Genomic DNA, 22,321 nt, shown 5'->3' on the forward strand with positions numbered 1-22,321 from the left:
CGGGAGCGGCCGGAGGGGCCCGGGAAGGGCGAGCCGGGCCGCGCCAGCGAGGAGGAGGAGGAGGGTCCGGACGACGAGGAGGACGGGGACGAGGCCGGGGACGAGGACGAGGCGGAGTCGGAGGACGGGGACGTGTCAGGTGAGCCAGCCGGGCCTCTGAGCAGGCGGGCGGGCTGGCGGCGGGCGCCCGGCCTTGCGACCACGACCTGGGGCCTTGCGACCTTGGGAGCCCGGAGGCCGTGGCCGCCCGCCTGCCGGCCTGCGCTGCTGTGCGCGCCGGGGCTTCCGCTTGGTGACACAGCTCCAGCCCCCGCAGGTCCCCTTCCCTCTGTGGAAGATCTGTCTCGCTGCTTCCTGTCATGTTTTTTATTTTGTGGTTTGTCTAATTAATAATAGCACAGGACGCAAGATCTTTCTCAAAGGCCAGCTCCCTAACCTGTCCCTTCTCAGAGCCATCGCAGACGGCCAAGAAAGGGCCAGGGGACCTGCCTGGTGCCTAGCACCCTGCGTCCCTAGGGTGGGGCAGGAATCCCCAGGCCAGGCGCCGGGGCTGGGGTGGCACTCACGCGCCTGCAGTGGGCTCCTCGCTGGCCCGCCAGTGCCGCCTGCCCCCTCGGCATGTGTGGCCGGCTCACCCGGCTCACCCAGCCTCTTCCCTGGGCTGCTCCCTGCGTCCTGGGGCCAGTGCACTACTTCACAAGCTCTGGGCCTGGCTTAGCGTCAGGCCCGGGCCCAGCAATGATGACAGCCGCCCGGGCTAGGAAGGTCTGCTCCGGAGGAAGGAGATGAGGGGAGGGCGGCTCAGGCGAGGCCAGGATTCTTCACACTGAGCCAGTCACCGTGACCTTGTAGGGACCGAGGCCCAGACTGCAACCCGAGCCTACCTCTCTGTCGCACACTGCCAGCACTGCCATTAAACCTGAACGCTGAGGCTTTGGTTTAGAAAAACCAACTCTTATGTTAAAAAAAAAAAAAAAAGAAAAGAAAAGAAACAATGATAGAGCTTTTGGTGATAGAAACCGCTCGCCGTGGCACACACGGTGGGTCTGCCACCACTGCACTAACGGGATAGAAGGTGGCCGAGTGGTACTGTCCCCCAGTCTCCGTAAGACCAGACCACACTTCCGTGAATAGCGCAGCACTCGCCTGTGCTCTCGGGCCTGCTCTGGGTTGCAGATCTCCGGAACAAGTGGCACCTGGTGATCGACCGGCTCACCGTGCTCTTCCTGAGGTTCCTGGAGTACTTCCACAAGCTGCAGGTGTTCATGTGGTGGATCCTGGAGCTGCACATCATCAAGGTCGTGTCCTCCTACATCATCTGGGTGTCTGTGAAAGAGGCAAGTGAGCACAGGGCTGCCCAGGGCTCCTCTGAAGGCAGCACAGCAGGGTGGCTCTGGGGAGGCACAAGGCCCTGACTGCAGCTGCAGCAGAGGCGAGGAAAAGAGGGGAGTAGAGGGAAAGAAGAGAGGGGGAGGAGAAGGGGGGAGGACGGGAGGGGAAGAAGGGGAAAGAGGAAGGGGAGGGAGAGAGGGGAGCAGAGGGAGAGAAGGGAGGGAGAAAGGGGGAGGAGAAAGGAGAGGAGAGGGGAGGGGAGGAGAGGAGAGGGAAGAGGAAGGGAGGGGAGAAGACGAAGGAGAGGAGGAGAAGGGAAAGGGGAGGAGAGGGGAGGGGAGGAGAGGAGAGGGAAGAGGAAGGGAGGGGAGAAGACGAAGGAGAGGAGGAGAAGGGAAAGGGGAGGAGAGGGGAGGGGAGGAGAGGAGAGGGAAGAGGAAGGGAGGGGAGAAGACGAAGGAGAGGAGGAGAAGGGAAAGGGGAGGAGAGGAGAGGAGAAGGGAGGGAGAGGAAGGGAGGAGATGGGGAGAAGAGAAGAAAGGAGAGGGGGAAGAGAGGGGAGAAGAGAGGGGAGGAAGAGGGGGAAGAGGGGAGGGAAGAGGGAGGGGAGGGGGAGAGAAGAGGAGGGGAGGAAAATGGAGAGGGAGGAGATGGGGAGAAGAGAGGGGAGGGGAGAGAAAAGGGACAGGGGAAGGGAAGACAGGAGAAGAGAGGGATGATGAAGGGAGAGGAGGGCAGAGGGGAGGGGGAAGGGAGAGAAAGGGTGGAGAGAGGAGGGGGAGGGAGGGGGACGGGGCAGCCACACACTCTGCACACTCCCTCACTGCAGAATCGCTCCTGGTATAACCCGTGCTGTATGTTCTGTGAGGGCTGCTTTCCTACCCCACGGCTGGGTTCCTTTCTCCTTTCTCCTTGGGGACCATGACTTTCCAAAGGGTCACTCCAAGGCCTCAAATCTGGTCAAGCCCTTGACTCACTCTTGGGTTCCTTGAGCCAGGATGAAGGTTCCCTGCCACCCCGTTAGGAGAGGCCTCTGCCTGCACGCTGGGAGCGCCCCTTCACCCAGGGATGCTGGCCTTTTGCATCTGTGCGGCACATCGCTTCCGCCAGGCCCTAAGTACCTCAGGTGGCTGTTGAATTGGTTGCAACTCAGCATCTTGCTCCCCCAAAAGTGGAACTACTGGCTGTAATCATTCAGAAGTCAGATAATAGCCAAGGATCCCAGTGGTGCTGTGTAGTGATTGCTTTGAGCTGCACCGTCGGAGCCGGAGCGTCCACAGGAGCCCCAAGGTGGAAAGGGATGGTTTAGGTGGGAGCAAGAGCAGAGCAGGCATTTGCCAGAAACCGGGCACCTGCACTGCCTCCCGGTGACGGGCCTCGGGAGTTGACAGGCGGGCCTACTGACTGCGAGCAGAAGAGTCCCGCATTGTCACCACATGGGGACTGGCTGATTCCTGAGGGGCAGAAGGTTAGAAAGAAATGGAAGGAACAGAGGTGTTTGGATGAAAATGCTCGATGCCATTTCTGAGGCGGCCACATGTGATGCACAGTGACCTCTGCCCTGTGAGGAGGTGGGCCTTGCGGTCCTGCAGGCCTAGGAAGACCATTTCAGTTTCATTCTGTGTGAAGACTGAATCCAAGGCCATCACACTGAGCTACATGCTCAGCACATCTTATCCCCTATTTTGAGGCAGGACCTCACTGAATTCCCCAGGCAGGACTCAGGTTTGTGTTCCTTCTGCCTCAGCCTCCCAAGTGCTAGGATCTACAGCATGCACCACATGTCCAGCTAGGAAGATGACTGTGTGAGAACGGCGGGCCTTAAGTAAGAGAGAGGGTCAGGTGCAGAAGAGACAGAGGGGGAGGGGGAGGGGAGGGGAAGAGGGAGAGAGAGAGGAGAAAGAGAAAGAGAAAAGAAGGAAGGAAGGGAGAAAGGCAGAGAGGAGGAGAGAGAGATAAAAGAGAAAGCAAAGGAGACCCACACATGCTCAGCTGCTGAACGGAGTGGGGGAGGCTCAGCTGCAGGTCACACACTTGGGGCTGCAGGGCTGCGTCACTTCGGCTTCTCACTTGCTGCTTCTACCTAGCGCTGTCCCACTAGGCCCTGCACGGCTCCCATCAGCCGCATTTCCTTGTGACAAGTGCTGCCCTGTGTCACAGCGCTCAGTCTGAGGAACAGTGAACCCCTGAGCCTTTGCTTGCTTCAGAGCGAGCCAGGGAAGCTCGGCTCTGGCTGCCCTTCCACGCCCACCGCTGCTGCCCGCTGTGCTCCCAGCTTGGAGTGTCGGCTGCCTGCTGCGGCCGCGTGCTTGGTGTTTTCCTACCTCTGCACCCCTGGCCTCACCCAGAATGTACTGCCCTCTTCCCCGTGAGTGTGAGGGGAAGCCACTGTTACCATGGTGGCTTGCCCTTGCTGCACTCCCAGGGAGGATGCAGTGTCCCCAAGGCCGCATCTCGCTCAGTCACGTGTCCCCTGCACCAAGGGCAGGGGCGGTGCATGAAGACCGCACCAGCCCTGGACCAGCTGAGCAGATGAAGCGGCTGTGCCTCGATGCTCCGCCCACGTGAGACCTGTTTCGTCCCATTTCTGGCTTCCGTTTTTAGGTGTCCTTGTTCAATTACGTGTTTCTGATTTGCTGGGCCTTCGCTCTGCCGTATGCCAAGCTGCGCCGCCTGGCCTCCAGCGTCTGCACCGTCTGGACGTGCGTGATCATCGTCTGCAAGATGCTGTACCAGCTCCAGACCATCAAGCCCAGCACCTTTTCCATCAGCTGTGCCTGGGTGAGCCCGGCGGGCGCACCCACCTCTGGCAGCGGGCAGCGGGGCGGGGCCTTCACGCTTGTGCGCCCCACCGCTGCACCGTTCCTTCCACTTAGATCTGCCCCAGCTGGGTGCTGGGCCTCAGTGCACTCTTGAAACACTGTCCCCAGGAGACGGGCCTGTCCCTCTGTGCCTTGATGCCCCCCTCGAAGCTGAAGACCAGTAAGAACTCTTTTGATCTGGGACCCATTTTTATTCCATTTTTCTCTTCTTTTTAGCCAAACGAAAGCCAAACCAACATACCGCTCAATGAGCTGAACAAGTCCCTGCTCTACAGCGCTCCGATCGACCCCACCGAGTGGGTCGGCCTGAGGAAGTCTTCCCCGCTGCTTGTCTACCTGAGGGTGAGGGCCGGGCCATGCCTGGGTGTCCACACAGCTGCCCCGTGGGCCTGGCCTTGAACCCTCAGCACAGCTGAGTGGAACCTCACCTTCTCGGTAGCTGCTAGAGCCTCCTTGGAAGCAGCCAGCGACACACGGCAGTCAGTGTAGGGAAGCCAGCGGTGTGCTCTGAACGTGGCTACATAAAGTAGGCGAACCCTTCACGAGACAGAGCGCAAACATCGCACGGGCAGGGCGAAAGGGCACATCGGGCTGAGCCTCGCCGAGCGCATTGCCCAGCTAAGGCGACCTCAGAGCCCTGCTGACGGTATGGCCTTGCCTAGACACGAAGAAAAGTACTGAATGACGTTTACTATACAGTCAGTGGCGATTACTTGTGAAAAGGAGGGGCACTGTTACAAGATATTCTCGCTGTGTAAATTCTGTTCTTCTGTAATATCTACTACAGAGCATAGGTCACAGTTAGACGCAATACAGTTAAGCGTATCTTTGCAAGAACTTAAATGCCACAGTGTATAAGCACAACAAAACAAGACACTTCAGATCTTTCACTTTTCTCTTTGGTGGATACTTCCGCAGTCGCAGTCACATTGCAGAACGGGCAGCTCAGAACCTTACACACAGCACCTGGGATTTTTAAATACTGTAGAGACAGCCCAGTGACACTGTGTGGTTTCTAAGTTTTCTCATATGGTAGATGTCCTTGGGATATCCTCGGCTCTCATAGCAGTGAGAAGGATAAACAAACAGATGTTTGGGGATGACACACCAATAAATAAGACAGAGAAAGTGATGCCGGAGCTTCAGGTTATACTGGGTGCAAGTGGGGTCTTACGAAACCCTTTTAGACACCCACAGTTAAATATGATGATTTATCTTGGGAATTGCTTAAAATAACCAAACCATAAAGCATCTCTGTATACACTGTGTCTGCCTGTCCCATATGTGTAGAATAATCTCCTGATGTTGGCCATCCTGGCCTTCGAAGTCACCATTTACCGCCACCAGGAGTATTATCGCGGCCGGAACAACCTGACAGCACCAGTGTCTAAGACCATCTTCCACGACATCACCCGGCTCCACCTGGATGATGGGTTGGTTAACTGCGCCAAGTATTTCGTGAATTACTTCTTCTACAAGTTTGGCCTGGAGGTGAGTTTCCTTTTGCACTCTGCTGCTCTCTTGCGTAATGACTTCAGTGGCCACTTTGAGCACTGTCCCCGTGGGTACCTGGAGCACTGGCTGCTGGGAATTGGTAGGCCGGCTCTGCTGGGTATCTGTGGAGAGCCATGGCAGTGTCCACTTTTCCCCAGCAGGCACTGCCCTGAGGACCCTGGGAGCCATCTAAACATGTCAGCTATTGTTGCTAGTTTCTTCCAAAGAACAGAAATCATTGGCCTTCTTTCTGTCCATGCATTCTGCAAGTCAATCTGTAGCCAAAGGAACTGTCTAACCTGCATGATGGTGGCTGTGCCAGTCCCTTCAGAGAAAGGGACTTGGCAGGAAAACCTCCTGGCTGTGGCCCCGTCACTGTTGCCAGAGGTTATTAAACAGTACTGTAGAAGAATCCAAACTCTGTCTGCTTGCTAGAAGTCTCTCTGCAGAGCCAGCAGGGACGCCTTGGGGGCCATCGCTGCCACCAGGCTGGTCCTGGACACCATGCCCCTTCCCTGTAAACCCAATTCTCTTGCCTTTGTCATCTTTATGCAGACCTGTTTCCTAATGTCAGTGAACGTCATTGGCCAGAGGATGGACTTCTATGCCATGCTCCATGCCTGCTGGCTGATCGGCGTTCTGTACCGCCGCCGGAGGAAAGCCATCGCAGAGGTGTGGCCCAAGTACTGCTGCTTCCTGGCCTGTATCCTCACCCTGCAGTACCTGGTGTGCATCGGGGTGCCTCCTGCCCCCTGTCGAGGTGAGCACCCCACGGCCCTGCCCCATCCGGAGGAGGGAAGGGAGGGAGGGTAGGGCAGAGCTGACTGGCCATGTGCCTTCTGCAGATTACCCGTGGAGGCTCAAGGGGGCCAACTTCAACGACAATATCATCAAGTGGCTGTACTTCCCCGACTTCATCGTGCGCCCCAACCCTGTGTTCCTCGTCTGTAAGTGGGGCACAGGACCTGGGTGCACGTTCTGTGTTCGCCACGGGCTATGTGTCAGCGCCTGGCTTTCTCCCCAGCTTCGTAAGCACAGAGAGACTTGACCGGGGCCTCTGCCCCCCAAGTCCTGGAGAGCTTGCACTTGCTCTGTTACTTACCAAATTCATGAGTTGACAGCAAAGTCCCTTAGCATTTCCATAATTACACACACGTGCATGCACGCACACACATACATCAGCCCTTGAGAGGCTAGGCCTCAGAGTGAGGCCTGTGTGTCAGGATGGGACAGACACAGGAAGTGCAGCAGGGCCCCCCGTCTTCAGAGAGCACCTTGGCAGCTGCAGCCCATACTGGAGTGGCTGCCCCAGCTGAGGTGGTAAGGAGTGAGTGAGCAGGGCCTAGGAGAGCCTGGGCTTGGACACATGCAGGTTTAATTTAATTTTTAAATTTTTTAAATGTATTTGGTACAAGGTCTCACTACACAGCCCAGACTCGTGGTGAGCCTGCTGTATTCAGGCTCCCCAGCGCCAGGGTCACAGGTGTGTGCCGCCACACCTGACTTGGTTGCTGGATCAGTGTGCCTGGGGGCAGGGCCGGTGTGGCATGGGGTGCCAGGGATTGAACCCCAGTCCCTGTGCTTCCAGCAGGCGCAAAGTCTGCTGGGCTATCTCACTGCACCACAAGTTTAATTTTAGAAACAAAGAAGCAACCAGTAGAGCCGGCTGCCGGGTAGAGACCTGGGCCACTGGTGCAGCGCTCCCATGCCTGCCTGGGTGGCTCTGCAGCGCAGGTCACCTTTGTCCCTCATGGAAGCTGAGCTACAGGGAAGCCCAGGAGAGGAGCTGGGCCCTAGTGACCGCCCGTCCTCTCGCAGACGACTTCATGCTGCTCCTGTGTGCCTCCCTGCAACGGCAGATCTTCGAGGATGAGAACAAGGCTGCCGTGCGCATTATGGCCGGCGACAACGTGGAGATCTGCATGAGCCTGGATGCGGCCTCCTTCAGCCAGCACAACCCTGTCCCGGACTTCATCCACTGCAGGTAACCACAAGGGCAGGTGCTTTCAGGAAGGCTACTTCCGCTGCCCCCTGCCTCCCTCTGTCCTGTGCCCTCGGACACTGAGCAAGGAGGGCCATGAGCCCTGCGTGCTGTCCCCTCTTTGTGTTATCTGCACATCTTGCAATCCTAGCCTGTTAGGTGACCCTGTGACAGTGCTGATTTGGACATATCAGTTTCTCTCTGCCTTCTCTGGTGGCCCTTGTCTTGTGACTTCTTGGGTCCTGTGTGAGGGGGTTGGCCTGGCCCGGAGGCAGCTGCGTCCTGGGCTGTCCCAAGGGTGAGGGGGAGCCCTGCCCCCACCTGTCGGCATGGGTCAAGGTAGAGCCACTGTCCTCAGGGTACCAGTGTGCCCTCTGTTACGTACTTTTCTCTCATTGCTGACACTAAATACCCAGTGCCCCCAGTTCAAGGGGGAGAGGTTTAGTTAGCTCACAGTCCGTAGAGGTTTCAGCCTCTCATCAGCTGGCTCCGAGGCAGGGTGGCGCATGGCAGAGGGCAGCCATTCCTGCTGCAGAAGCCAGCGAAAGCAACAAGAGGGAAAACAAGACTTTCTGGCCCTTGTATTGTAAGCGGGCTCCCCGCCCTGCACAGATGTATCATTCACACCTTAACCCTAGCCAGAACAAGCCAATCAGTGGGCTGATTCACTAATCATTTACTCTTAATGCCAGCATCACACGCTCTGGATCCAGCCATCTCTGAAAAGGCCTGTGGGGCTCTGGGGGGACATTTAGGCACAGAAGGATGCTCCCAGCCCAGTCCCAGGGCCCTTGCCCAGGGCCTCCTGCTGCTTTCCACCGAGTGCCAGCTTCAGAGGCAGAGTCCTTTCCTTATGCTCTGTCCTGTCCCTGAGGCTCTGGACTGCAGGGCACATTGTCACTTCAGTAGCACCCCATTCCCCAGTGAAGCCCAAGTTCAGGGCTGTTGCAGGCACTTTGAGACTGTGGAGCAGGACAGGATGTCAGGGACCAGAGCCCTTCCACCAGGCCCCACCTGTGCAGCCTAAGTGCTTTGGCACCCTGAGGCTGCACAAGCTCAACAGGCTTGAAACAACAAGTGACTTTCCCTCAGTGTGATTTGCCATATGGACTTGCGATTGACCCTCCTGCCTTCAACCCAGGGCTTCCCATGGGTCTACTTCTCCAGCCCTCTTTTCTTGTCAAGGCAGAGTTGAATCACTAAGCTCCCCAGGCTGGCTGGGGTGCAGGTATCACTACAGCACCTGGCTCAGACGCGAGATGCTGTTGTAGACGCTGGCTAGGGCAAGGCTTCCAAACGTGCCTCTTCTCCCGATGCTGCGAGTGCATCGGCCCGGCACACCCATCTGCATGCTGTGAAGCGACAGGCTCAGCATTTCACAGTGCATTCATGAAAGCTCCAAGATCGATGCAGATCAAAGCTTTTAGGCAGCACTCATTTTTAAAGCTGCCTCCTTTAAAAAATTGATTTATTTCACATTTTTAGACCTGTTGATCAAATAAGTGCCATCCTTCCTCCTACACAGAGGGAGCTGAGAACTGCCTGGTAGAACCAGACGGGGCTGTGAGCAGCTTTGCTCCTGCAGGCTTGGGCAGGCATGACACATCATTCTCTGGGCCGTGTGTCCACAAGCCCAAACGCCAGGATCTGAAAGGGAGGCAGCACGTGTTGAGGAGAGCCAGGCTTGGAGGAAGGGCGGCCTGGCCATGGGCCAGGAGGGAGGTGCTGGGTGTGCAGTACACGCTGCCCTAGCACACATACGTGCACACACACGTGCGTGCACACTGACTTTAACCCATGCCTGTCTCAGAGGGCCCTTGGAGCCTGGCCACTTCCCTGGTCACCCATGGGTGGTTGTAGGCCCCAAGAATTCCTGGCCTCTCCCGTTCCTCCTCTGCTTACGTAGCCAAGCAAGGATGCAACGGCTTCTAGAGAAGAGTACATAAAAGTGCCTTAAACTTTGATCTGCCAAAGGGAAGGTCAACAGGTCACCTATTTGAAAAATGCATCAGACACCGCTCATCATCCATGCCCCCTCATCATGCTGGTAGGCCAGGTGCATGTTCTGTTACAAGGTATGCACTAACCTCCTGAAAAATTACGACCTATTTAATCAAAGAGTACATCCAGAATTGTTAGCTTGATGCTTCTCACCTGGAAAGAGAAATAGCCAAAGCAAACTACTCACAAAAAAGAAGCCATAACCCAGTGAATGCAGGCTGCCTGGGCTGCCTGGACACCCAGCTTTCGAGGTCCCAGCAGCTGTGCCTTCCTGCAGGGCTCCAAGTCCCAGACACCAATCTCAGCATCTGTCCACAAAAGGGTTCCTAACTGAGGCTGGTATGTCCAGCCCAGGACAGAGGGCTGGAAAGAGCCCCAAGCCCATCAGAGGAATGTCTGGGCTCTTCCAACTCTAAAGAGAGTCTTCTCAAAACTATTGTATGAAATATGATTTGTTAATTTATCTATTAATTTCTAGTTTGGAGAAGAAATCCTTTAACTTTTTTCTTCCATTTGCATTTTAAGGTTTCTTTTGCTCTGCAATCATCCATGCCTCCTCTAGAAATACAGGAGGAATTTTGAAAATAAGGTATTTCCATGATGAGACTGGGCGTGGTAGCGTGCACCTGTAATCCCAGTGCTTGGGAGGCTGGAAACAGGAGAATCACTACGAGTCCAGTCTGTGTAGTGAGACCCTGAACACCCTGTAGACCCTATCCTAAATTCATTTAAAAAAGATATTTCTGGGTTGGGGAGATAGCTCGGTAGAATAAGTGCTTGCCTAGCAAGCACAAGGCCCTGAGTTCAATCCCCAGTACCACCAAAAAAAATATATATATATATATATATTTCCATGATAGAGTACTTAAAGAAATTCATGGCTACCAGACCAGTACTCTAAAGACTTCAAGTATATCCTAGGAGGAGCCGGTGAAGCGAACCATGCCAAAAGGTCTCATAGAATGAATACATCAGGCAGGGATGGCAATCAAGTGGAAAGGAAGAAGAGCAAAACTGCAACAGGAAATCAGTACAATGACAAGAATGTCAGTTATCAATGTAAATGGATTGAGTTTACCAGCCAAAAGACACAGATTAGGAGAATGGATCAAGAAACAAAATCCAAAAGTATCTTGTACATAAGAAACACATTGAACACAAAAGGTAATTCATCTAGAACAGAAAACAATGCTCCATGCCACAGGAACCTGAAAACAAGTGAGACTAGCTATCCTGTTTTCATGGTGGACTTTGAGGTAAAGCTAGAGAAGGACGTTACATTTTTATTAGTTAATGGAACTATTCAACAGCAAGAGATAAAAATTATGAACATATATGCACCAAACCATGGTGTACTCAGCTTCATAAAACAAACACTGTTAAAAAAAATCAGGGGTAAACATAACATAATCATGGTGGAGAGCCTCAACACCCCCACTGTCATGAGTAGACAGATCAACTCAAAAATGCCAGAATCGAACCAAGCCTTTTAACAGATGTGCTGAATAGCTATAGACAGTATTTCACCAGATAACGCCGAGTACACATTCTTTTCAGCAGTGAAGGGTTTATTCTCCAAAACAGACCACATACTAGCTAATAAACTATGCTTAAGTAAGTGCAAAAAATTGACATTGTCTTGTGTATACTATCATAGTGCAATGAAACTAGAAATGAATAGCAAAAGAAATCACAAAAACTATGCAAATTCATGGAAGTTAAACAGCACATTCTTGAATAATCAATAGGTCACAAAAGAAATTAAGGAAGAAATAAGACAGTTCATAGAATAAAGTGTTAATACCAGCATAACATACCAGAACTTTTGGGACACAATGAAAGCACTCCTACAAGGAAAGTTTAGAGCTGTGAATGCCCACATCAACAAAACACAACAAACCTAAATAAATAACCTGATGATGCATCTCAAGGTTTAGAAAAATGAGTATAATCCAAATGCAGAGCTTGTACGAAGAAGGGAATGATAAAGGTCAGAGAAGAAATCAATAAAATGGAAAGTAAAAAAAAAGTACAAAGTCAGTGGCATAAGTGCCACAAGGTCCTGAGTTCGATCCCCAGTACCAAAACAGTCTAATAACAAACAATGAAATTGAAGGAGTAATTTTTTAAAAAACCTATCAATTGAGAAAAGCTCCAGACATGTTGAATTCACAGCCAATTTGTGTAACAGCTTCAGGGAAGATCTAGCAGCAATACTCTTCTAACTATTTAATGAAACTGAGAGTGAAGAGTATTCCCAAAATCATTCTTGCAAAAGAGCATTACCTTGATCACCAAACCAGATAAGTATCCAACCAAAAAGAGAGCTACAAGTTAATCTCTCTAATGAACTGAGATTAAACAAGGTACTGGCAAACAGAATGCCATAGATAACCAAATGGATTGTGTGCCGTGCCCAAGCACGCTTCACCCCAGGGATGCAAGGATGGTTCAACATATGCAAATCAACAAATGTAACTCATCACATAAGCAGAAACAAGGACAAAAATTACACGATTGTCTCAATAGATGAAAAAGAAAAAGTCCTTTGACAAAATCCAACATCTAATCATGATTTTAAAAAAATCTCTGGAGAAAATAGATATACACAGACCTTATCCCAATATGATAAAAGTCACTTGTTACCAACATCGTGTTAAATGGGAAAATACGGAAAGTTTCCTTCTAAAATCGGAAACAAGGCGCCAGGGAGATAGCTCAGTACAAGTGCAGGGTCTGAGTTCAATCCCCAGTACCACAAAAAATATAAAATCAGGAACAAGACAAGAATGTCCACTCTCACCTGTTCAACAGTCCTGGACACATTGGCCAGAGCAATTAGGCTACAGAAAGAAATAAAAGGGATACATATGGGGAAAAAATGAGTTCAAAGTATCTTTATTTGCGAAAGACAAGATTCTATGCCTAAAAATCAACCAAAAAGCTCCTCAATTAATAACTTAAATTCAGCGATGTAATAGGATACAAAATAAACTCACAAAAATCAAAGTATTCCTCTACACTAATAATGAAGTCACTGTGAAAGAAATCAGGAAAACAATACCACTCACAATAGCATCAAGAAAAACTGAATACTTAGAAATTATCCTAAGCAAGGAAGTGAAAGACCTATACGATGAAAGTTACATCAGTCTGAATAAGGCAGTTGAGGAAGGCAGCAAGAAATGCAAAGGTGTCCCTTTGCTAGAGAGGCAGAACCAGTATCATTAAACTAGCTGTGCTTCCAAAACTGACATACAGATTCGATGCAATCCCAATCAAAACACCAGTGGCATTTCTCGCAGGTCTGGAGAAAACACCCCTAACATTCACATGGAAACAGAAGAGACCCTGAATAGCAAAGGCAATCCCGGGTAACGAGTGCAAGCAGGAGGCTTCACAATCCCAGGTATGAACTTAATGCTTCAAAGCAGGAGCCAGGGCTATAGCTCAGGGGCATCAGTACGACAGGACAGAGGATGCAGAACAGCCCCAGGAATATACAGCTATTTGCTCTTTGACAAAGGGCCAAAAATGTGCACAGCGGAAAGTCAACCTCTAATAAATGCTGCTGTGAACATTGGAAATCTACATGCAGAAGACCGAGTCTAGGCCCATGTATCTGCGTACTAAACTAAAATCAAAATGGGTCAAGGATCTAAATGTTAAAGCAGACACATTTAATTTTCTGGAAGACAGAAAAGATAGACTCTTAAAAGCCTAAATGTAAGCAAGGACTTTCTGAGCAGAAGTGCAGTGGCACAAGGAGTAAAAGCAAGAATCGGCAATTGGACTGCAGCAAAGCAGACAGCAACGTGAACAGACAACCTGCGAGAAAGGTGAAAGTGTTTCTGTGACAGACGTCTAACACTAGAATATATAAAGAACTCAAAAAGTTGAAACCCCAAAATAAAAGACCTAGTCACAAAATGGGCAACTGACATGAGTAGACACTTCTCAGAAGTACCAATGGGGGGCTGGGGAGACGGCTCAGTAGAATAAGCGCTTCCCTGGCAAGCGCAAGGGCCTGCGTTCAATCCCTGGTTCCACCAAAGAAAAAAAAGTACAAATGGAAATGGCTGATAAATACATGAAGGAAGTATTCAACACTGTTGCTCACAAGAGAAACACAAATTAAAACAACACTGGAATTCCATCTCACCCAAGAAAGACTGAATAGCATCACAAAATCTAACACTAGCAAGTGCTGCTGAGGCGAGGGGGAAGGAGCTGCGCTGCATTGTCGGCGTGAGCGTCAACTCATACAACCACTATGGAAGTCAGTGTACAGGTTTCTCAAAAAACTAAAAGTACAAATTCTCTTTGACCCATTTGTCCCCCTTTCGGTATCGTCCCAGGAGTTAAGATGGTCGTATTATAGTGGTACACTGTCAACTGTGATACACACTTTTCCACACTGACAGTAACGTGATTGGCAATAGTGACATCTTGGAAGTGGCCTCTGTGCCCATCAGCAGATGCATGTTAAGGGAGGTGCGGCGTTTGCACAGTGGGGTGCCGCTCTGCATGAGGAAGGACACACGGGGAGCACCTGCGAGCCGATGAACGCGACATAATGTTAAGTGAAATAAGGCAAACACACAAGCTTAAGCACCACAAGACTTCTCTTACATGAGAAACAACATGTGAGCATATATATCTGTGATATGCGTGCGTGTCATGAGAGATACATGTATACCATGCATGTTGTCATAGACACGTATATCAAGATAGAAGTTAGAGAAATACGAAGTAGGGAGAAGCCCAAATGATTCACCAATTTATTCCATTGTTTCAAAATATTTTAATGCATACATTAATGCTATAGGGCTCTCTTAGTTCACTGAGAAGGACGTTTGTGTTTTTCCCCGTTTCTTTGATTGTAAGTCTTTTGCCCGCGGTTGGTACCCTGGGTAATAGTACAGTGACCATTATTGTTCTCTACTTAATTTTTTTATGAAATTTTGTTCTATTTGTTCATAGAAAAAGAGTGCCTCTAATATTTCCCTTATTAACGTCTACTTATATTACGTTGAAATTAAAAAAAAAAAATTAGTGGTGGCCAGGGCCTGCAAGGAAGTCAGGATGGGGTGACAGCCGACGGGGAGGAAGTCTCTGCATGCATGGATGTATGTATTTACCCTTTATTTATTTATTTATTTATTTAGTCTTTTTGAGACAGGGTCTTGCAATGCAGTTCGGGCTGGCCTTGAGCTCACTTTGTATCCCAGGCTGGTCTTGAACTCACAAAGATCCTTGGCCTCAGCCTCCCAAGTGCTGGGATTATAGGCATGTACCACCATGCCTGGCTGAAGTCTCTTTTTGAGGTGATATAATCTAAAAGTAGAGAGTGAAAATGCTGCCCTGCCTTGTGAATGGACTCAAAACCACTAAACTGTGTATTTTTAAAGAGTACATTTTACACTTTGAAAATTATCTCAGTAAAGCTGCTGTTAGAAGGAATAAAGGCCGGGGAGATGGCTCAGTGGAATAAGCACCTCCCTGGAAGAACAAGGGCCTGAGTTCAATGCCCAGTTCCACAAAAAAAAAAAAAAAAAAAAAAAAAAAAAAGGATAAAGGCATTTTAATGAGCTTTGAGTTCTCAAGTAGAAGGCAGCAAAGCGGCACTGGTGAGCAGCTGCCCCACACAGGACCACACCAGTGTGCTCCCACTGTGTCCCCAGCCTGTGGCCCCGCTGCCCGTGTGAGGGCCCCAGGGTGTCCCTGAAGCAGAGTGAGTGCTGCTCACGGGGCCACGCCACATGCACCATGAATGCCCAGAGCAGGGCGGGCTCTCGCCTCCCTCCCTGAGGAGGTTCCTCCCGGCTCTGCTCTTGTGGCTGTGCTTGGTTTCAGGTCCTACCTGGACATGTCCAAGGTGGTCATCTTCAGCCACCTCTTCTGGTTCGTCCTCACTATCATCTTCATCACGGGCACCACCCGGATCAGCATCTTCTGCATGGGCTACTTGGTGGCCTGCTTCTACTTCCTGCTCTTCGGGGGCGACCTGCTGTTGAGGCCCATCAGGAGCATCCTGCGCTACTGGGACTGGCTGATCGCGTACAACGTCTTCGTAATCACCATGAAGAATGTCCTGTCGGTGGGTCCGCAGCACCATGCCGGGTCAGCCCTTCTGCTCTCTGTGCATTTCTGCCACCTCGAGGTCACAGGGTGAAAGAATACATACGCACAGGAGTCGATTCTGAAGTGCCCATATTAATCAAAACCCCCTCCATCACTCATAGGATGTGGGAAGTTGCCCTTGGTGAGCTGAATCACCTAGCGAATCTTTGCAAAGTCATGTCATGGTCCCAACAGAGCAGGCCCACTCCTGTGTTCCCAGCTACCTGGGAGGATGAGGCAGGGACATCCAAGTCCAAGACAGGCCTGGACAACTCAGCAAGATCCTGGCTCAGGGTAAAATACAAAGGGCTGAAGATGTAGCTCTGTGGAAATGCTCCTCCAAATGGGCCTGATAAACAAAAAGCAACCCTTACCTGGAACTGCAGATGTGTACTGTGAGCACGGTTCTCCGGAACGCAGTGGGTGGTGAGAGGCAGAGGAGGCTGCGGGGTGTGGGTGTGCTGCACCTCCGAGCTGTAGGACACAGCAGGTCCCTGGGCAGGGGCTCCCCGCTGAGGTGTGGCAGAGGCCGGTGGGATTGCAGGCTGACTGCTAAGAGCTATGCTGTTAACAGCTGGCCCTGGGCATGGCTCGCTGCTGAGGGCGGAGCACCCTGCCCACCCATGCAACAAGTGCCAGGGTCCAGAGAGCCCCAAGGGCTGCACATTCAGCACCATGGACGAGTGGTCGCCAGGCTTTGAGGCCCTACAGGAGTGAACGCCTCTCCCGAGAGCTCCTGTGTTAACCTCTGCCCATCCTGCATGCTGTGGCTCGGTGCACTCGAGGCCAGGCCCACCCCGCCGTGAAGGCGTCGCTTTCGCTGGCTGGCTTTGCACATGTGTCCCTTGTCTGAAGGCCGCACAAGTCCACTTAGTGTGCGCACCTGAGTATTTTTCAGTGGCCCGCTGACAGGTTGACTTTCTAGTTGAGAGGAGACTGTAGTCAGCACTGCCGTCTGTTTACACTGGGAGTGGCAGTGAAACTGGAAAAGCATGAACAGGAAGTGGAAGGCATTTTCTTCTTTTGTTTTTAATTTTTTTTTACAGTTTTTCTTGTGCCTCATTATCGCAAACCTCTCTTCTGTGAGAAACCCAAAGCAGAAATAATTTAAAGAGCAAAATAAAAGCTGACAGCTGAGTGCCCCCTTTCTGAGGCTGCGCCAGGTTGGCAGACCTGCTGCAGTGGCTGCTCCCGGCACCTGCTCCCCGCCCGGGCAGTCCCTCCTCTAGCCTGGTCCTTGCTGAGTGAGCACTGTTGCGCGTTTTGAAGAAATAGTGATAGAGTCCTCGGGCTTCATCCTCAAGGAACTCACATTCTAACAGGGAAGACGGGAGACAGTGCACTTACTAACCACCATGATCATAACACTGGAGGAACCCAGAAAGAGGGAAGGGAAAGAGGAAAGGGGGGGGCTTGCCTTAAGAAGTGGAGAGAAGCTTCCCGCATAGAGAAGTTGAGAGGAAGCTTCCTGCATGGGGAGCTACAGCGAACCCCTGACAGTAAGAAAATAGATGGGAGGGTCTCCAGGGACCCAAAGGGGGAAGGACCTTCTGTGGCAGGAAGGGTGGGAGCGTGGCTTGGGGAACCTTGCTCGGGGCTGAGGACCCTGTGCTGAGTAGCCACTGCTTTGAAGAAAACCCAAAGCTGCACCTGTGTTGCTGTCCCAAAAGCCTTGCCCTTGGCTGCTCTTCAGCTGTCTCCTGGGGGCAGGATGGCTTTAATTCGACCTGTGAGGAAAGAATTCCACCCAAGTGTGAGCTAGCGCCGCGCCCTTGTGGAGCCAGGCCTTGTCCTGCGCAGTGCTGTGATGTCCTCCTGAGAAGTGATGTCTCCCGGCACAGCTCTCCCCACGCAGGCCCGCCCTCTCCCCGTTGGGTGTCCCTTTCCCAGGCTCACGCTGTTCCCACGCTGCTGGCCGTGACCACTCTGTGACTTAACTGTGGGCCCATGTGCCTGCCAGTGACCCTGCACACTGTGCCTCACCAACTCCAGCGTGCCGTGGGCTGCTGAGGTGCATGCTAAGTGCTAGGCACAGGGCTCCAGAACCTGCTTTCCCCGTGTTTTTCAGATAGGCGCATGCGGCTACATTGGAACGCTGGTGAAGAAGAGCTGCTGGTTGATCCAGGCCTTCAGCCTGGCCTGCACTGTCAAAGGCTACCAAATGCGTAAGGAAGAGTGGCCTTCCAGGTCAAAAAGGCAGAAGGGGAAGGCAGTGGTGGTGTTCTGTGTAAAAGGGAAGCGATCAGAGTGGAGACCCAGACTGTCCCTCTATGGAGGCGACAGAACTGCAACAACCTAGACACATCACCTGTGACACTAGAGGTCGCTTCTCAAGCACTGCTGCTGGCCATTTTCTAGATGCTTCTCTCACCCAGGGGGTGAGGGATCGGGTGCTCCAGTCGCTGTGCTCCTTGAGTTGGAGCTGCTCCAATCTCCCAGCAGAGACCAAGGTCCTCGGTCCAACATGCTCCCGGCCCTCCCCTCCCCAGGAAGCCCGGAAGACAAGTTCCCCACCCCTGAAGATGAAGGGGACAGAGCCCAGGACAGAGTCACGCATGGCCTCCATGGTGGCTGTGAGGACCTAGTGCTGTCCCCACTGTGGCTTCTAACCCAGCCTCCCATCACCTTGCATTGATTCTTTCTGTTGAGAGCCCATCACGTGGCCAGTCAGCTCCAGGAATGTGTGTCGATGCTGGTGCATGCGTGGCTGGGTTCCCAAATCAACCCAGGGGTCATGAGGGTGTCAGAGGGCTGCCAGATCTGTCCTAAAAACCACACAGGAAAGGACCGTCACCTCAGTGTCCTCCCCGCCCCACAGCATCTGACGACTCGTCCTGCAAGCTGCCCAGCGGGGAGGCGGGCATCATCTGGGACAGCATCTGCTTTGCCTTCCTCCTGCTGCAGCGAAGGGTGTTCATGAGCTACTACTTCCTGCACGTCGTGGCTGACATAAAAGCGTCCCAGATCCTGGCATCCAGGTCAGTCAGGCGGGGAGCCTGGGGTTCCTCTGGGGAGCTGACCTGAGAGAAGCAGTGCCCGAGCTGGACCCAAGAGCGGGGAAAGAGCTTGAGAAATGCCCTCTGGGAGAAACAGTCGAGGGGACCTAGCGCCAGGCAGGCGTGTGAGGCCCCACGCAGGATAGTGACACAGGACACCTGGGCAGGTGCAAGGTGAGCAGCAGCATGCAGAGCCCAGGGCGCACCCGAGCTGCTGCTTCTGCCCCGCTGACACGCTGGCATCGCCGCTCGGGCTGGCTCAGCCCGTCACTCCTCTGCCCTCTCATAGGAAGAAAGTTCTGACAGTGAGAGGGCTGTTAGGGTTCCCAGATCTTCTGCAGAGCAGCGGTGTAGGATTCCCTCCTCAGTGTAAGGAACTTCGGAAACGTCTGAAGGAGAAAACAGTCCCATTTTTAAGAGGGGCAAATAATCTGAGGAAACATTCCTCAAAGGGACAGAGGTGGCTGTGAGGCTATGGGGCTGTAGCCCAGGGCTGTCGTGTGAACAGAACTTGCCCAAGGCCCTGGGCTCAACCGCAGCACCAAAGGGCTGGGAGTGGGGTCCCATCACCGCCGTGCACTCCGCTGTTCACACACGACCTGTTTCCCTGGAGCAGCCTCCACGCCCTGCAGGAGGCTGACTTCGCGAGTCCGTTTATTCAAGGGCCACCCCGACTGCGTTACCTGCCCGTGGCCGCATAGAAACGGCAAGCAGGAACCCACAGTTAGCCTGCGGGGCCCGTGGCAGCCTTGACCCTCGCCAAGCGTGATGACAGCTTCCTGTCACTTGCAGTTCTGCTCCTGCTGTTAGCGGTTCTGCCTCTCAGCTGGCACTGGCAGGGAAAGGCAGCTCTTTTTTGTACCAATCTCTCCAACACGTATGGCCCTTAGGGGGCTCGGCCACCATTGGAAACAGGGTCTTTCGCAAAGGTGTCTCCCTTGTTCAGCGTGCGTGGCCTTCTTGTGGCAGGAATGACGACTTCAATTTGGAGACTAGCTCAGGCTTGGTAGAACAACGTGCCCTCTGTACCAGGTGCCGAGCCTCTGGGAGTCCTAGGGACGCAGCCACCTCCTGCGGGTTGCTCTGCCACAGTCACAGCACACGGGCACCCTCCCCCACCCTGCTCCTCTCACTGTGCCCCCTCCTGCCGGAGGCAGCAAGAGGCCTCTTGGGCTCTTGTTTGTGGTTCTCTCTTTTCAGATTGAACACAGAGTCTTTGCGCTGAGCCACATCCTCACCCCTTTTTGATTATTGTTATTTTCACACATGGTTTTGCTAAGTCACTAAGTTTCCAAGCTGGGCTCAAAGTTGCAGTCCGCCTGCCTCAGCCTCCCCAACAGCTTGGGTAGGCTTATGCCACCACATCCAGTTGTGTGGGTCACTTTTGTGCGGGCCCTGCTCCGCCCATGCCTTACCTGCCCTCACTGCCAATGGAGCCTAGGAGCCCACCTTCCAGCAACGGCAAGTGTGACAGCAGGAGCTCCAGTGCACCAGCTGTGAGGTTATCTGAGGGGTGAAGCAAGGCAGCCCAGCCTTCCAGGACCACACAGTGAGAGGGAAGGGGAGAAAGGCTGGGATGCCCAGGACAGGCCCCCCTCTTCCATGGGGGGAGCCCAGGCTGCACCCCAGAGATGTGCGTGGCCTGGTTCCCACCAGTGCCGAGATCAGCAAGCACTGAGCACAGGCCCAAGTGGGTCAGAACCAGTCCTGGGAAAGGTGCAGAGGGCAGGAGGAAGGGCAGGACACAGGCTGGGACCCCAGGCTGGAGGTGGGAAGGGACACAGCAGGCGCAGCATGAGCACATCCCCCTCCACGGTCCCCAGGGCAAGGGACCTGGCACGAGAAGCGCAGGTCTCCTGACAGACAGTCTCGGGGTCTGCTTGGCCCTGTAAAAACTGAAAAGTCATGCGTGCAGCAAAGCAAAGGGTCTGGGAGGGCACTCGGACGGGCCTTCCTGCAGGGGTTGGGGAGGCAGGCTGTGGCAGCAGGGGCCAAGACAGTTGTGAGGGTGTGAAAGGCTGTGGAGGTCCAGAGGACACTAGCGAGGACAGGTGAGTGACCCCAAGGGGGACAGTAAGTGGGACTCACGGCCTTCATGTCCTCACCATGGCATGCATGGAAGGGCTGGTGTCTAGCCAGGACCTGTGCCTGGGCTGCCCTTCCTGTGCCTGGAAGGCAGGAGTGACCAGGACACTAATTCCTTTTGTGCTTCCAATGTCCCTTTAGGGGGGCAGAACTTTTCCAGGCCACCATTGTAAAAGCCGTAAAAGCAAGAATCGAGGAGGAGAAAAAGTCCATGGACCAGCTGAAGAGACAGTAAGGATGCTTTGCGCTCTTGTCCTTCTTCCTGTTCTGGCTTCCAGGGCCAGGTGGTAGGTGCTCAGCTGGCCGGGAGCCGTGAGGCCCTACAGTTAGCTGTGCTGGTACCCGCAGCCTGTGGCGTTGGCCTGGTGCTGGGGCGGCCAGGCCCCACCCTGCTTGACGGCAGCATAGCAGGGCAGCCGCAGAACACAGGCAGGGGCCATCCAGACAGGACCAGCAGCGAAATCTGCCTTGAGATCAACTGGAGAGCCATCAGTGGCCAGCCCATGTCAGGTTCCTGTGCTTGAAATCAAGCCTCACATCTACCACGGGATTCTGTTAAGATGGAGCCAGCTAAGCGGGACCGGCCCCCCACATCCGAGCACTGGGAGCAAACAGTCGTGGGGTGCGTGGGTCAAGAGGCCAGCCAGGGGCTCACTCGAGTGTCTTTTGAAGTCATGTAATCTAGTCTCCAGGAAGAAGCAGCTCCGCTAACGTGTTGGAGGCCCGGAGCCCAGGGTGGCCTCTGTCACGTGAGTGCTGAGAGCTCAGCCTGCTGTACCAGTCTGCCTGGGACAAGGGATGGCATAGAACGGAAAACCTGGAAGAGCTCCCTGTGGACATGGTGGTGCTGGGAGCGTTCCTGAGTTTGGGGGCAAGTCTCCCTCCATCTCAGCCTCCCACCCACGCAGAAGCATTTCCTATTATACGTTAGACTCTCCCACAGCGTAGGTGCTTTCACCAACACGTAAGTTATATGTAGAAGAATGTAATGCAAAGTGGGGTGACATAGCTGTTATTATTTCTAGGTCACTGTCAAAAGCAGGCCTATAGCAATAACAAACTCAGACCTGCCTCAAGAATGCGGAGTTTCTCATTTCTCTCGCGAGGCTTCACCTTGCTCTTTTCCCATTCATTTGGAATGCAGAACGTGTGTAAAGGACTTATGTTTTGGAGCACGCTGAGTTCAGGCTGCCGTGATAGCCAGCACGATGGTGTGTCAGGGATGGCACCCAAGGCTCCGCCCCTGGGCTGCAGAGCCCTAGTCCCCGAGCATCTGGAGTGAGTGCAGAGCAGTGCCTGACATGGAGAGATACTGTGGCTAGGAAGCAATGGTTGTTAACAAACTTTGTTGTTGTTTCATGGTTGTTAACAAACTTTGAAGTAAACTGAGCGCTTGGTCCAGGATTTCAGGTACGCACACAAAGGCGTGAAGTCCAAGCGCTGACGTAAGAAGACTGTGCCAGGGCCCTGGTGTTATTCCTGCTGCT

General features: G+C 53.0%; 1 protein-coding gene across 1 annotated transcript in view; it reads left to right on the forward strand.

Annotated features, from left to right (window-relative positions):
* Positions 1–22,321, forward strand: part of Piezo2 (piezo type mechanosensitive ion channel component 2) — a 181,586-nt gene that overhangs the window by 99,292 nt on the left and 59,973 nt on the right. Inside the window, exons 17-28 of the mRNA XM_023705295.1 lie at positions 7–139; positions 1,177–1,337; positions 3,937–4,113; positions 4,371–4,496; positions 5,445–5,645; positions 6,204–6,408; positions 6,494–6,595; positions 7,467–7,632; positions 15,487–15,730; positions 17,822–17,918; positions 18,572–18,731; positions 20,976–21,065. Coding sequence (XP_023561063.1) covers positions 7–139; positions 1,177–1,337; positions 3,937–4,113; positions 4,371–4,496; positions 5,445–5,645; positions 6,204–6,408; positions 6,494–6,595; positions 7,467–7,632; positions 15,487–15,730; positions 17,822–17,918; positions 18,572–18,731; positions 20,976–21,065 — 1,862 coding nt within the window. The remainder of the gene's footprint in view (positions 1–6; positions 140–1,176; positions 1,338–3,936; positions 4,114–4,370; positions 4,497–5,444; positions 5,646–6,203; positions 6,409–6,493; positions 6,596–7,466; positions 7,633–15,486; positions 15,731–17,821; positions 17,919–18,571; positions 18,732–20,975; positions 21,066–22,321) is intronic.

This window comes from Octodon degus, unplaced genomic scaffold, assembly GCF_000260255.1.
Source record: "Octodon degus isolate 3935 unplaced genomic scaffold, OctDeg1.0 scaffold00216, whole genome shotgun sequence".
Classification (NCBI taxonomy): Eukaryota; Metazoa; Chordata; class Mammalia; order Rodentia; family Octodontidae; genus Octodon; species Octodon degus.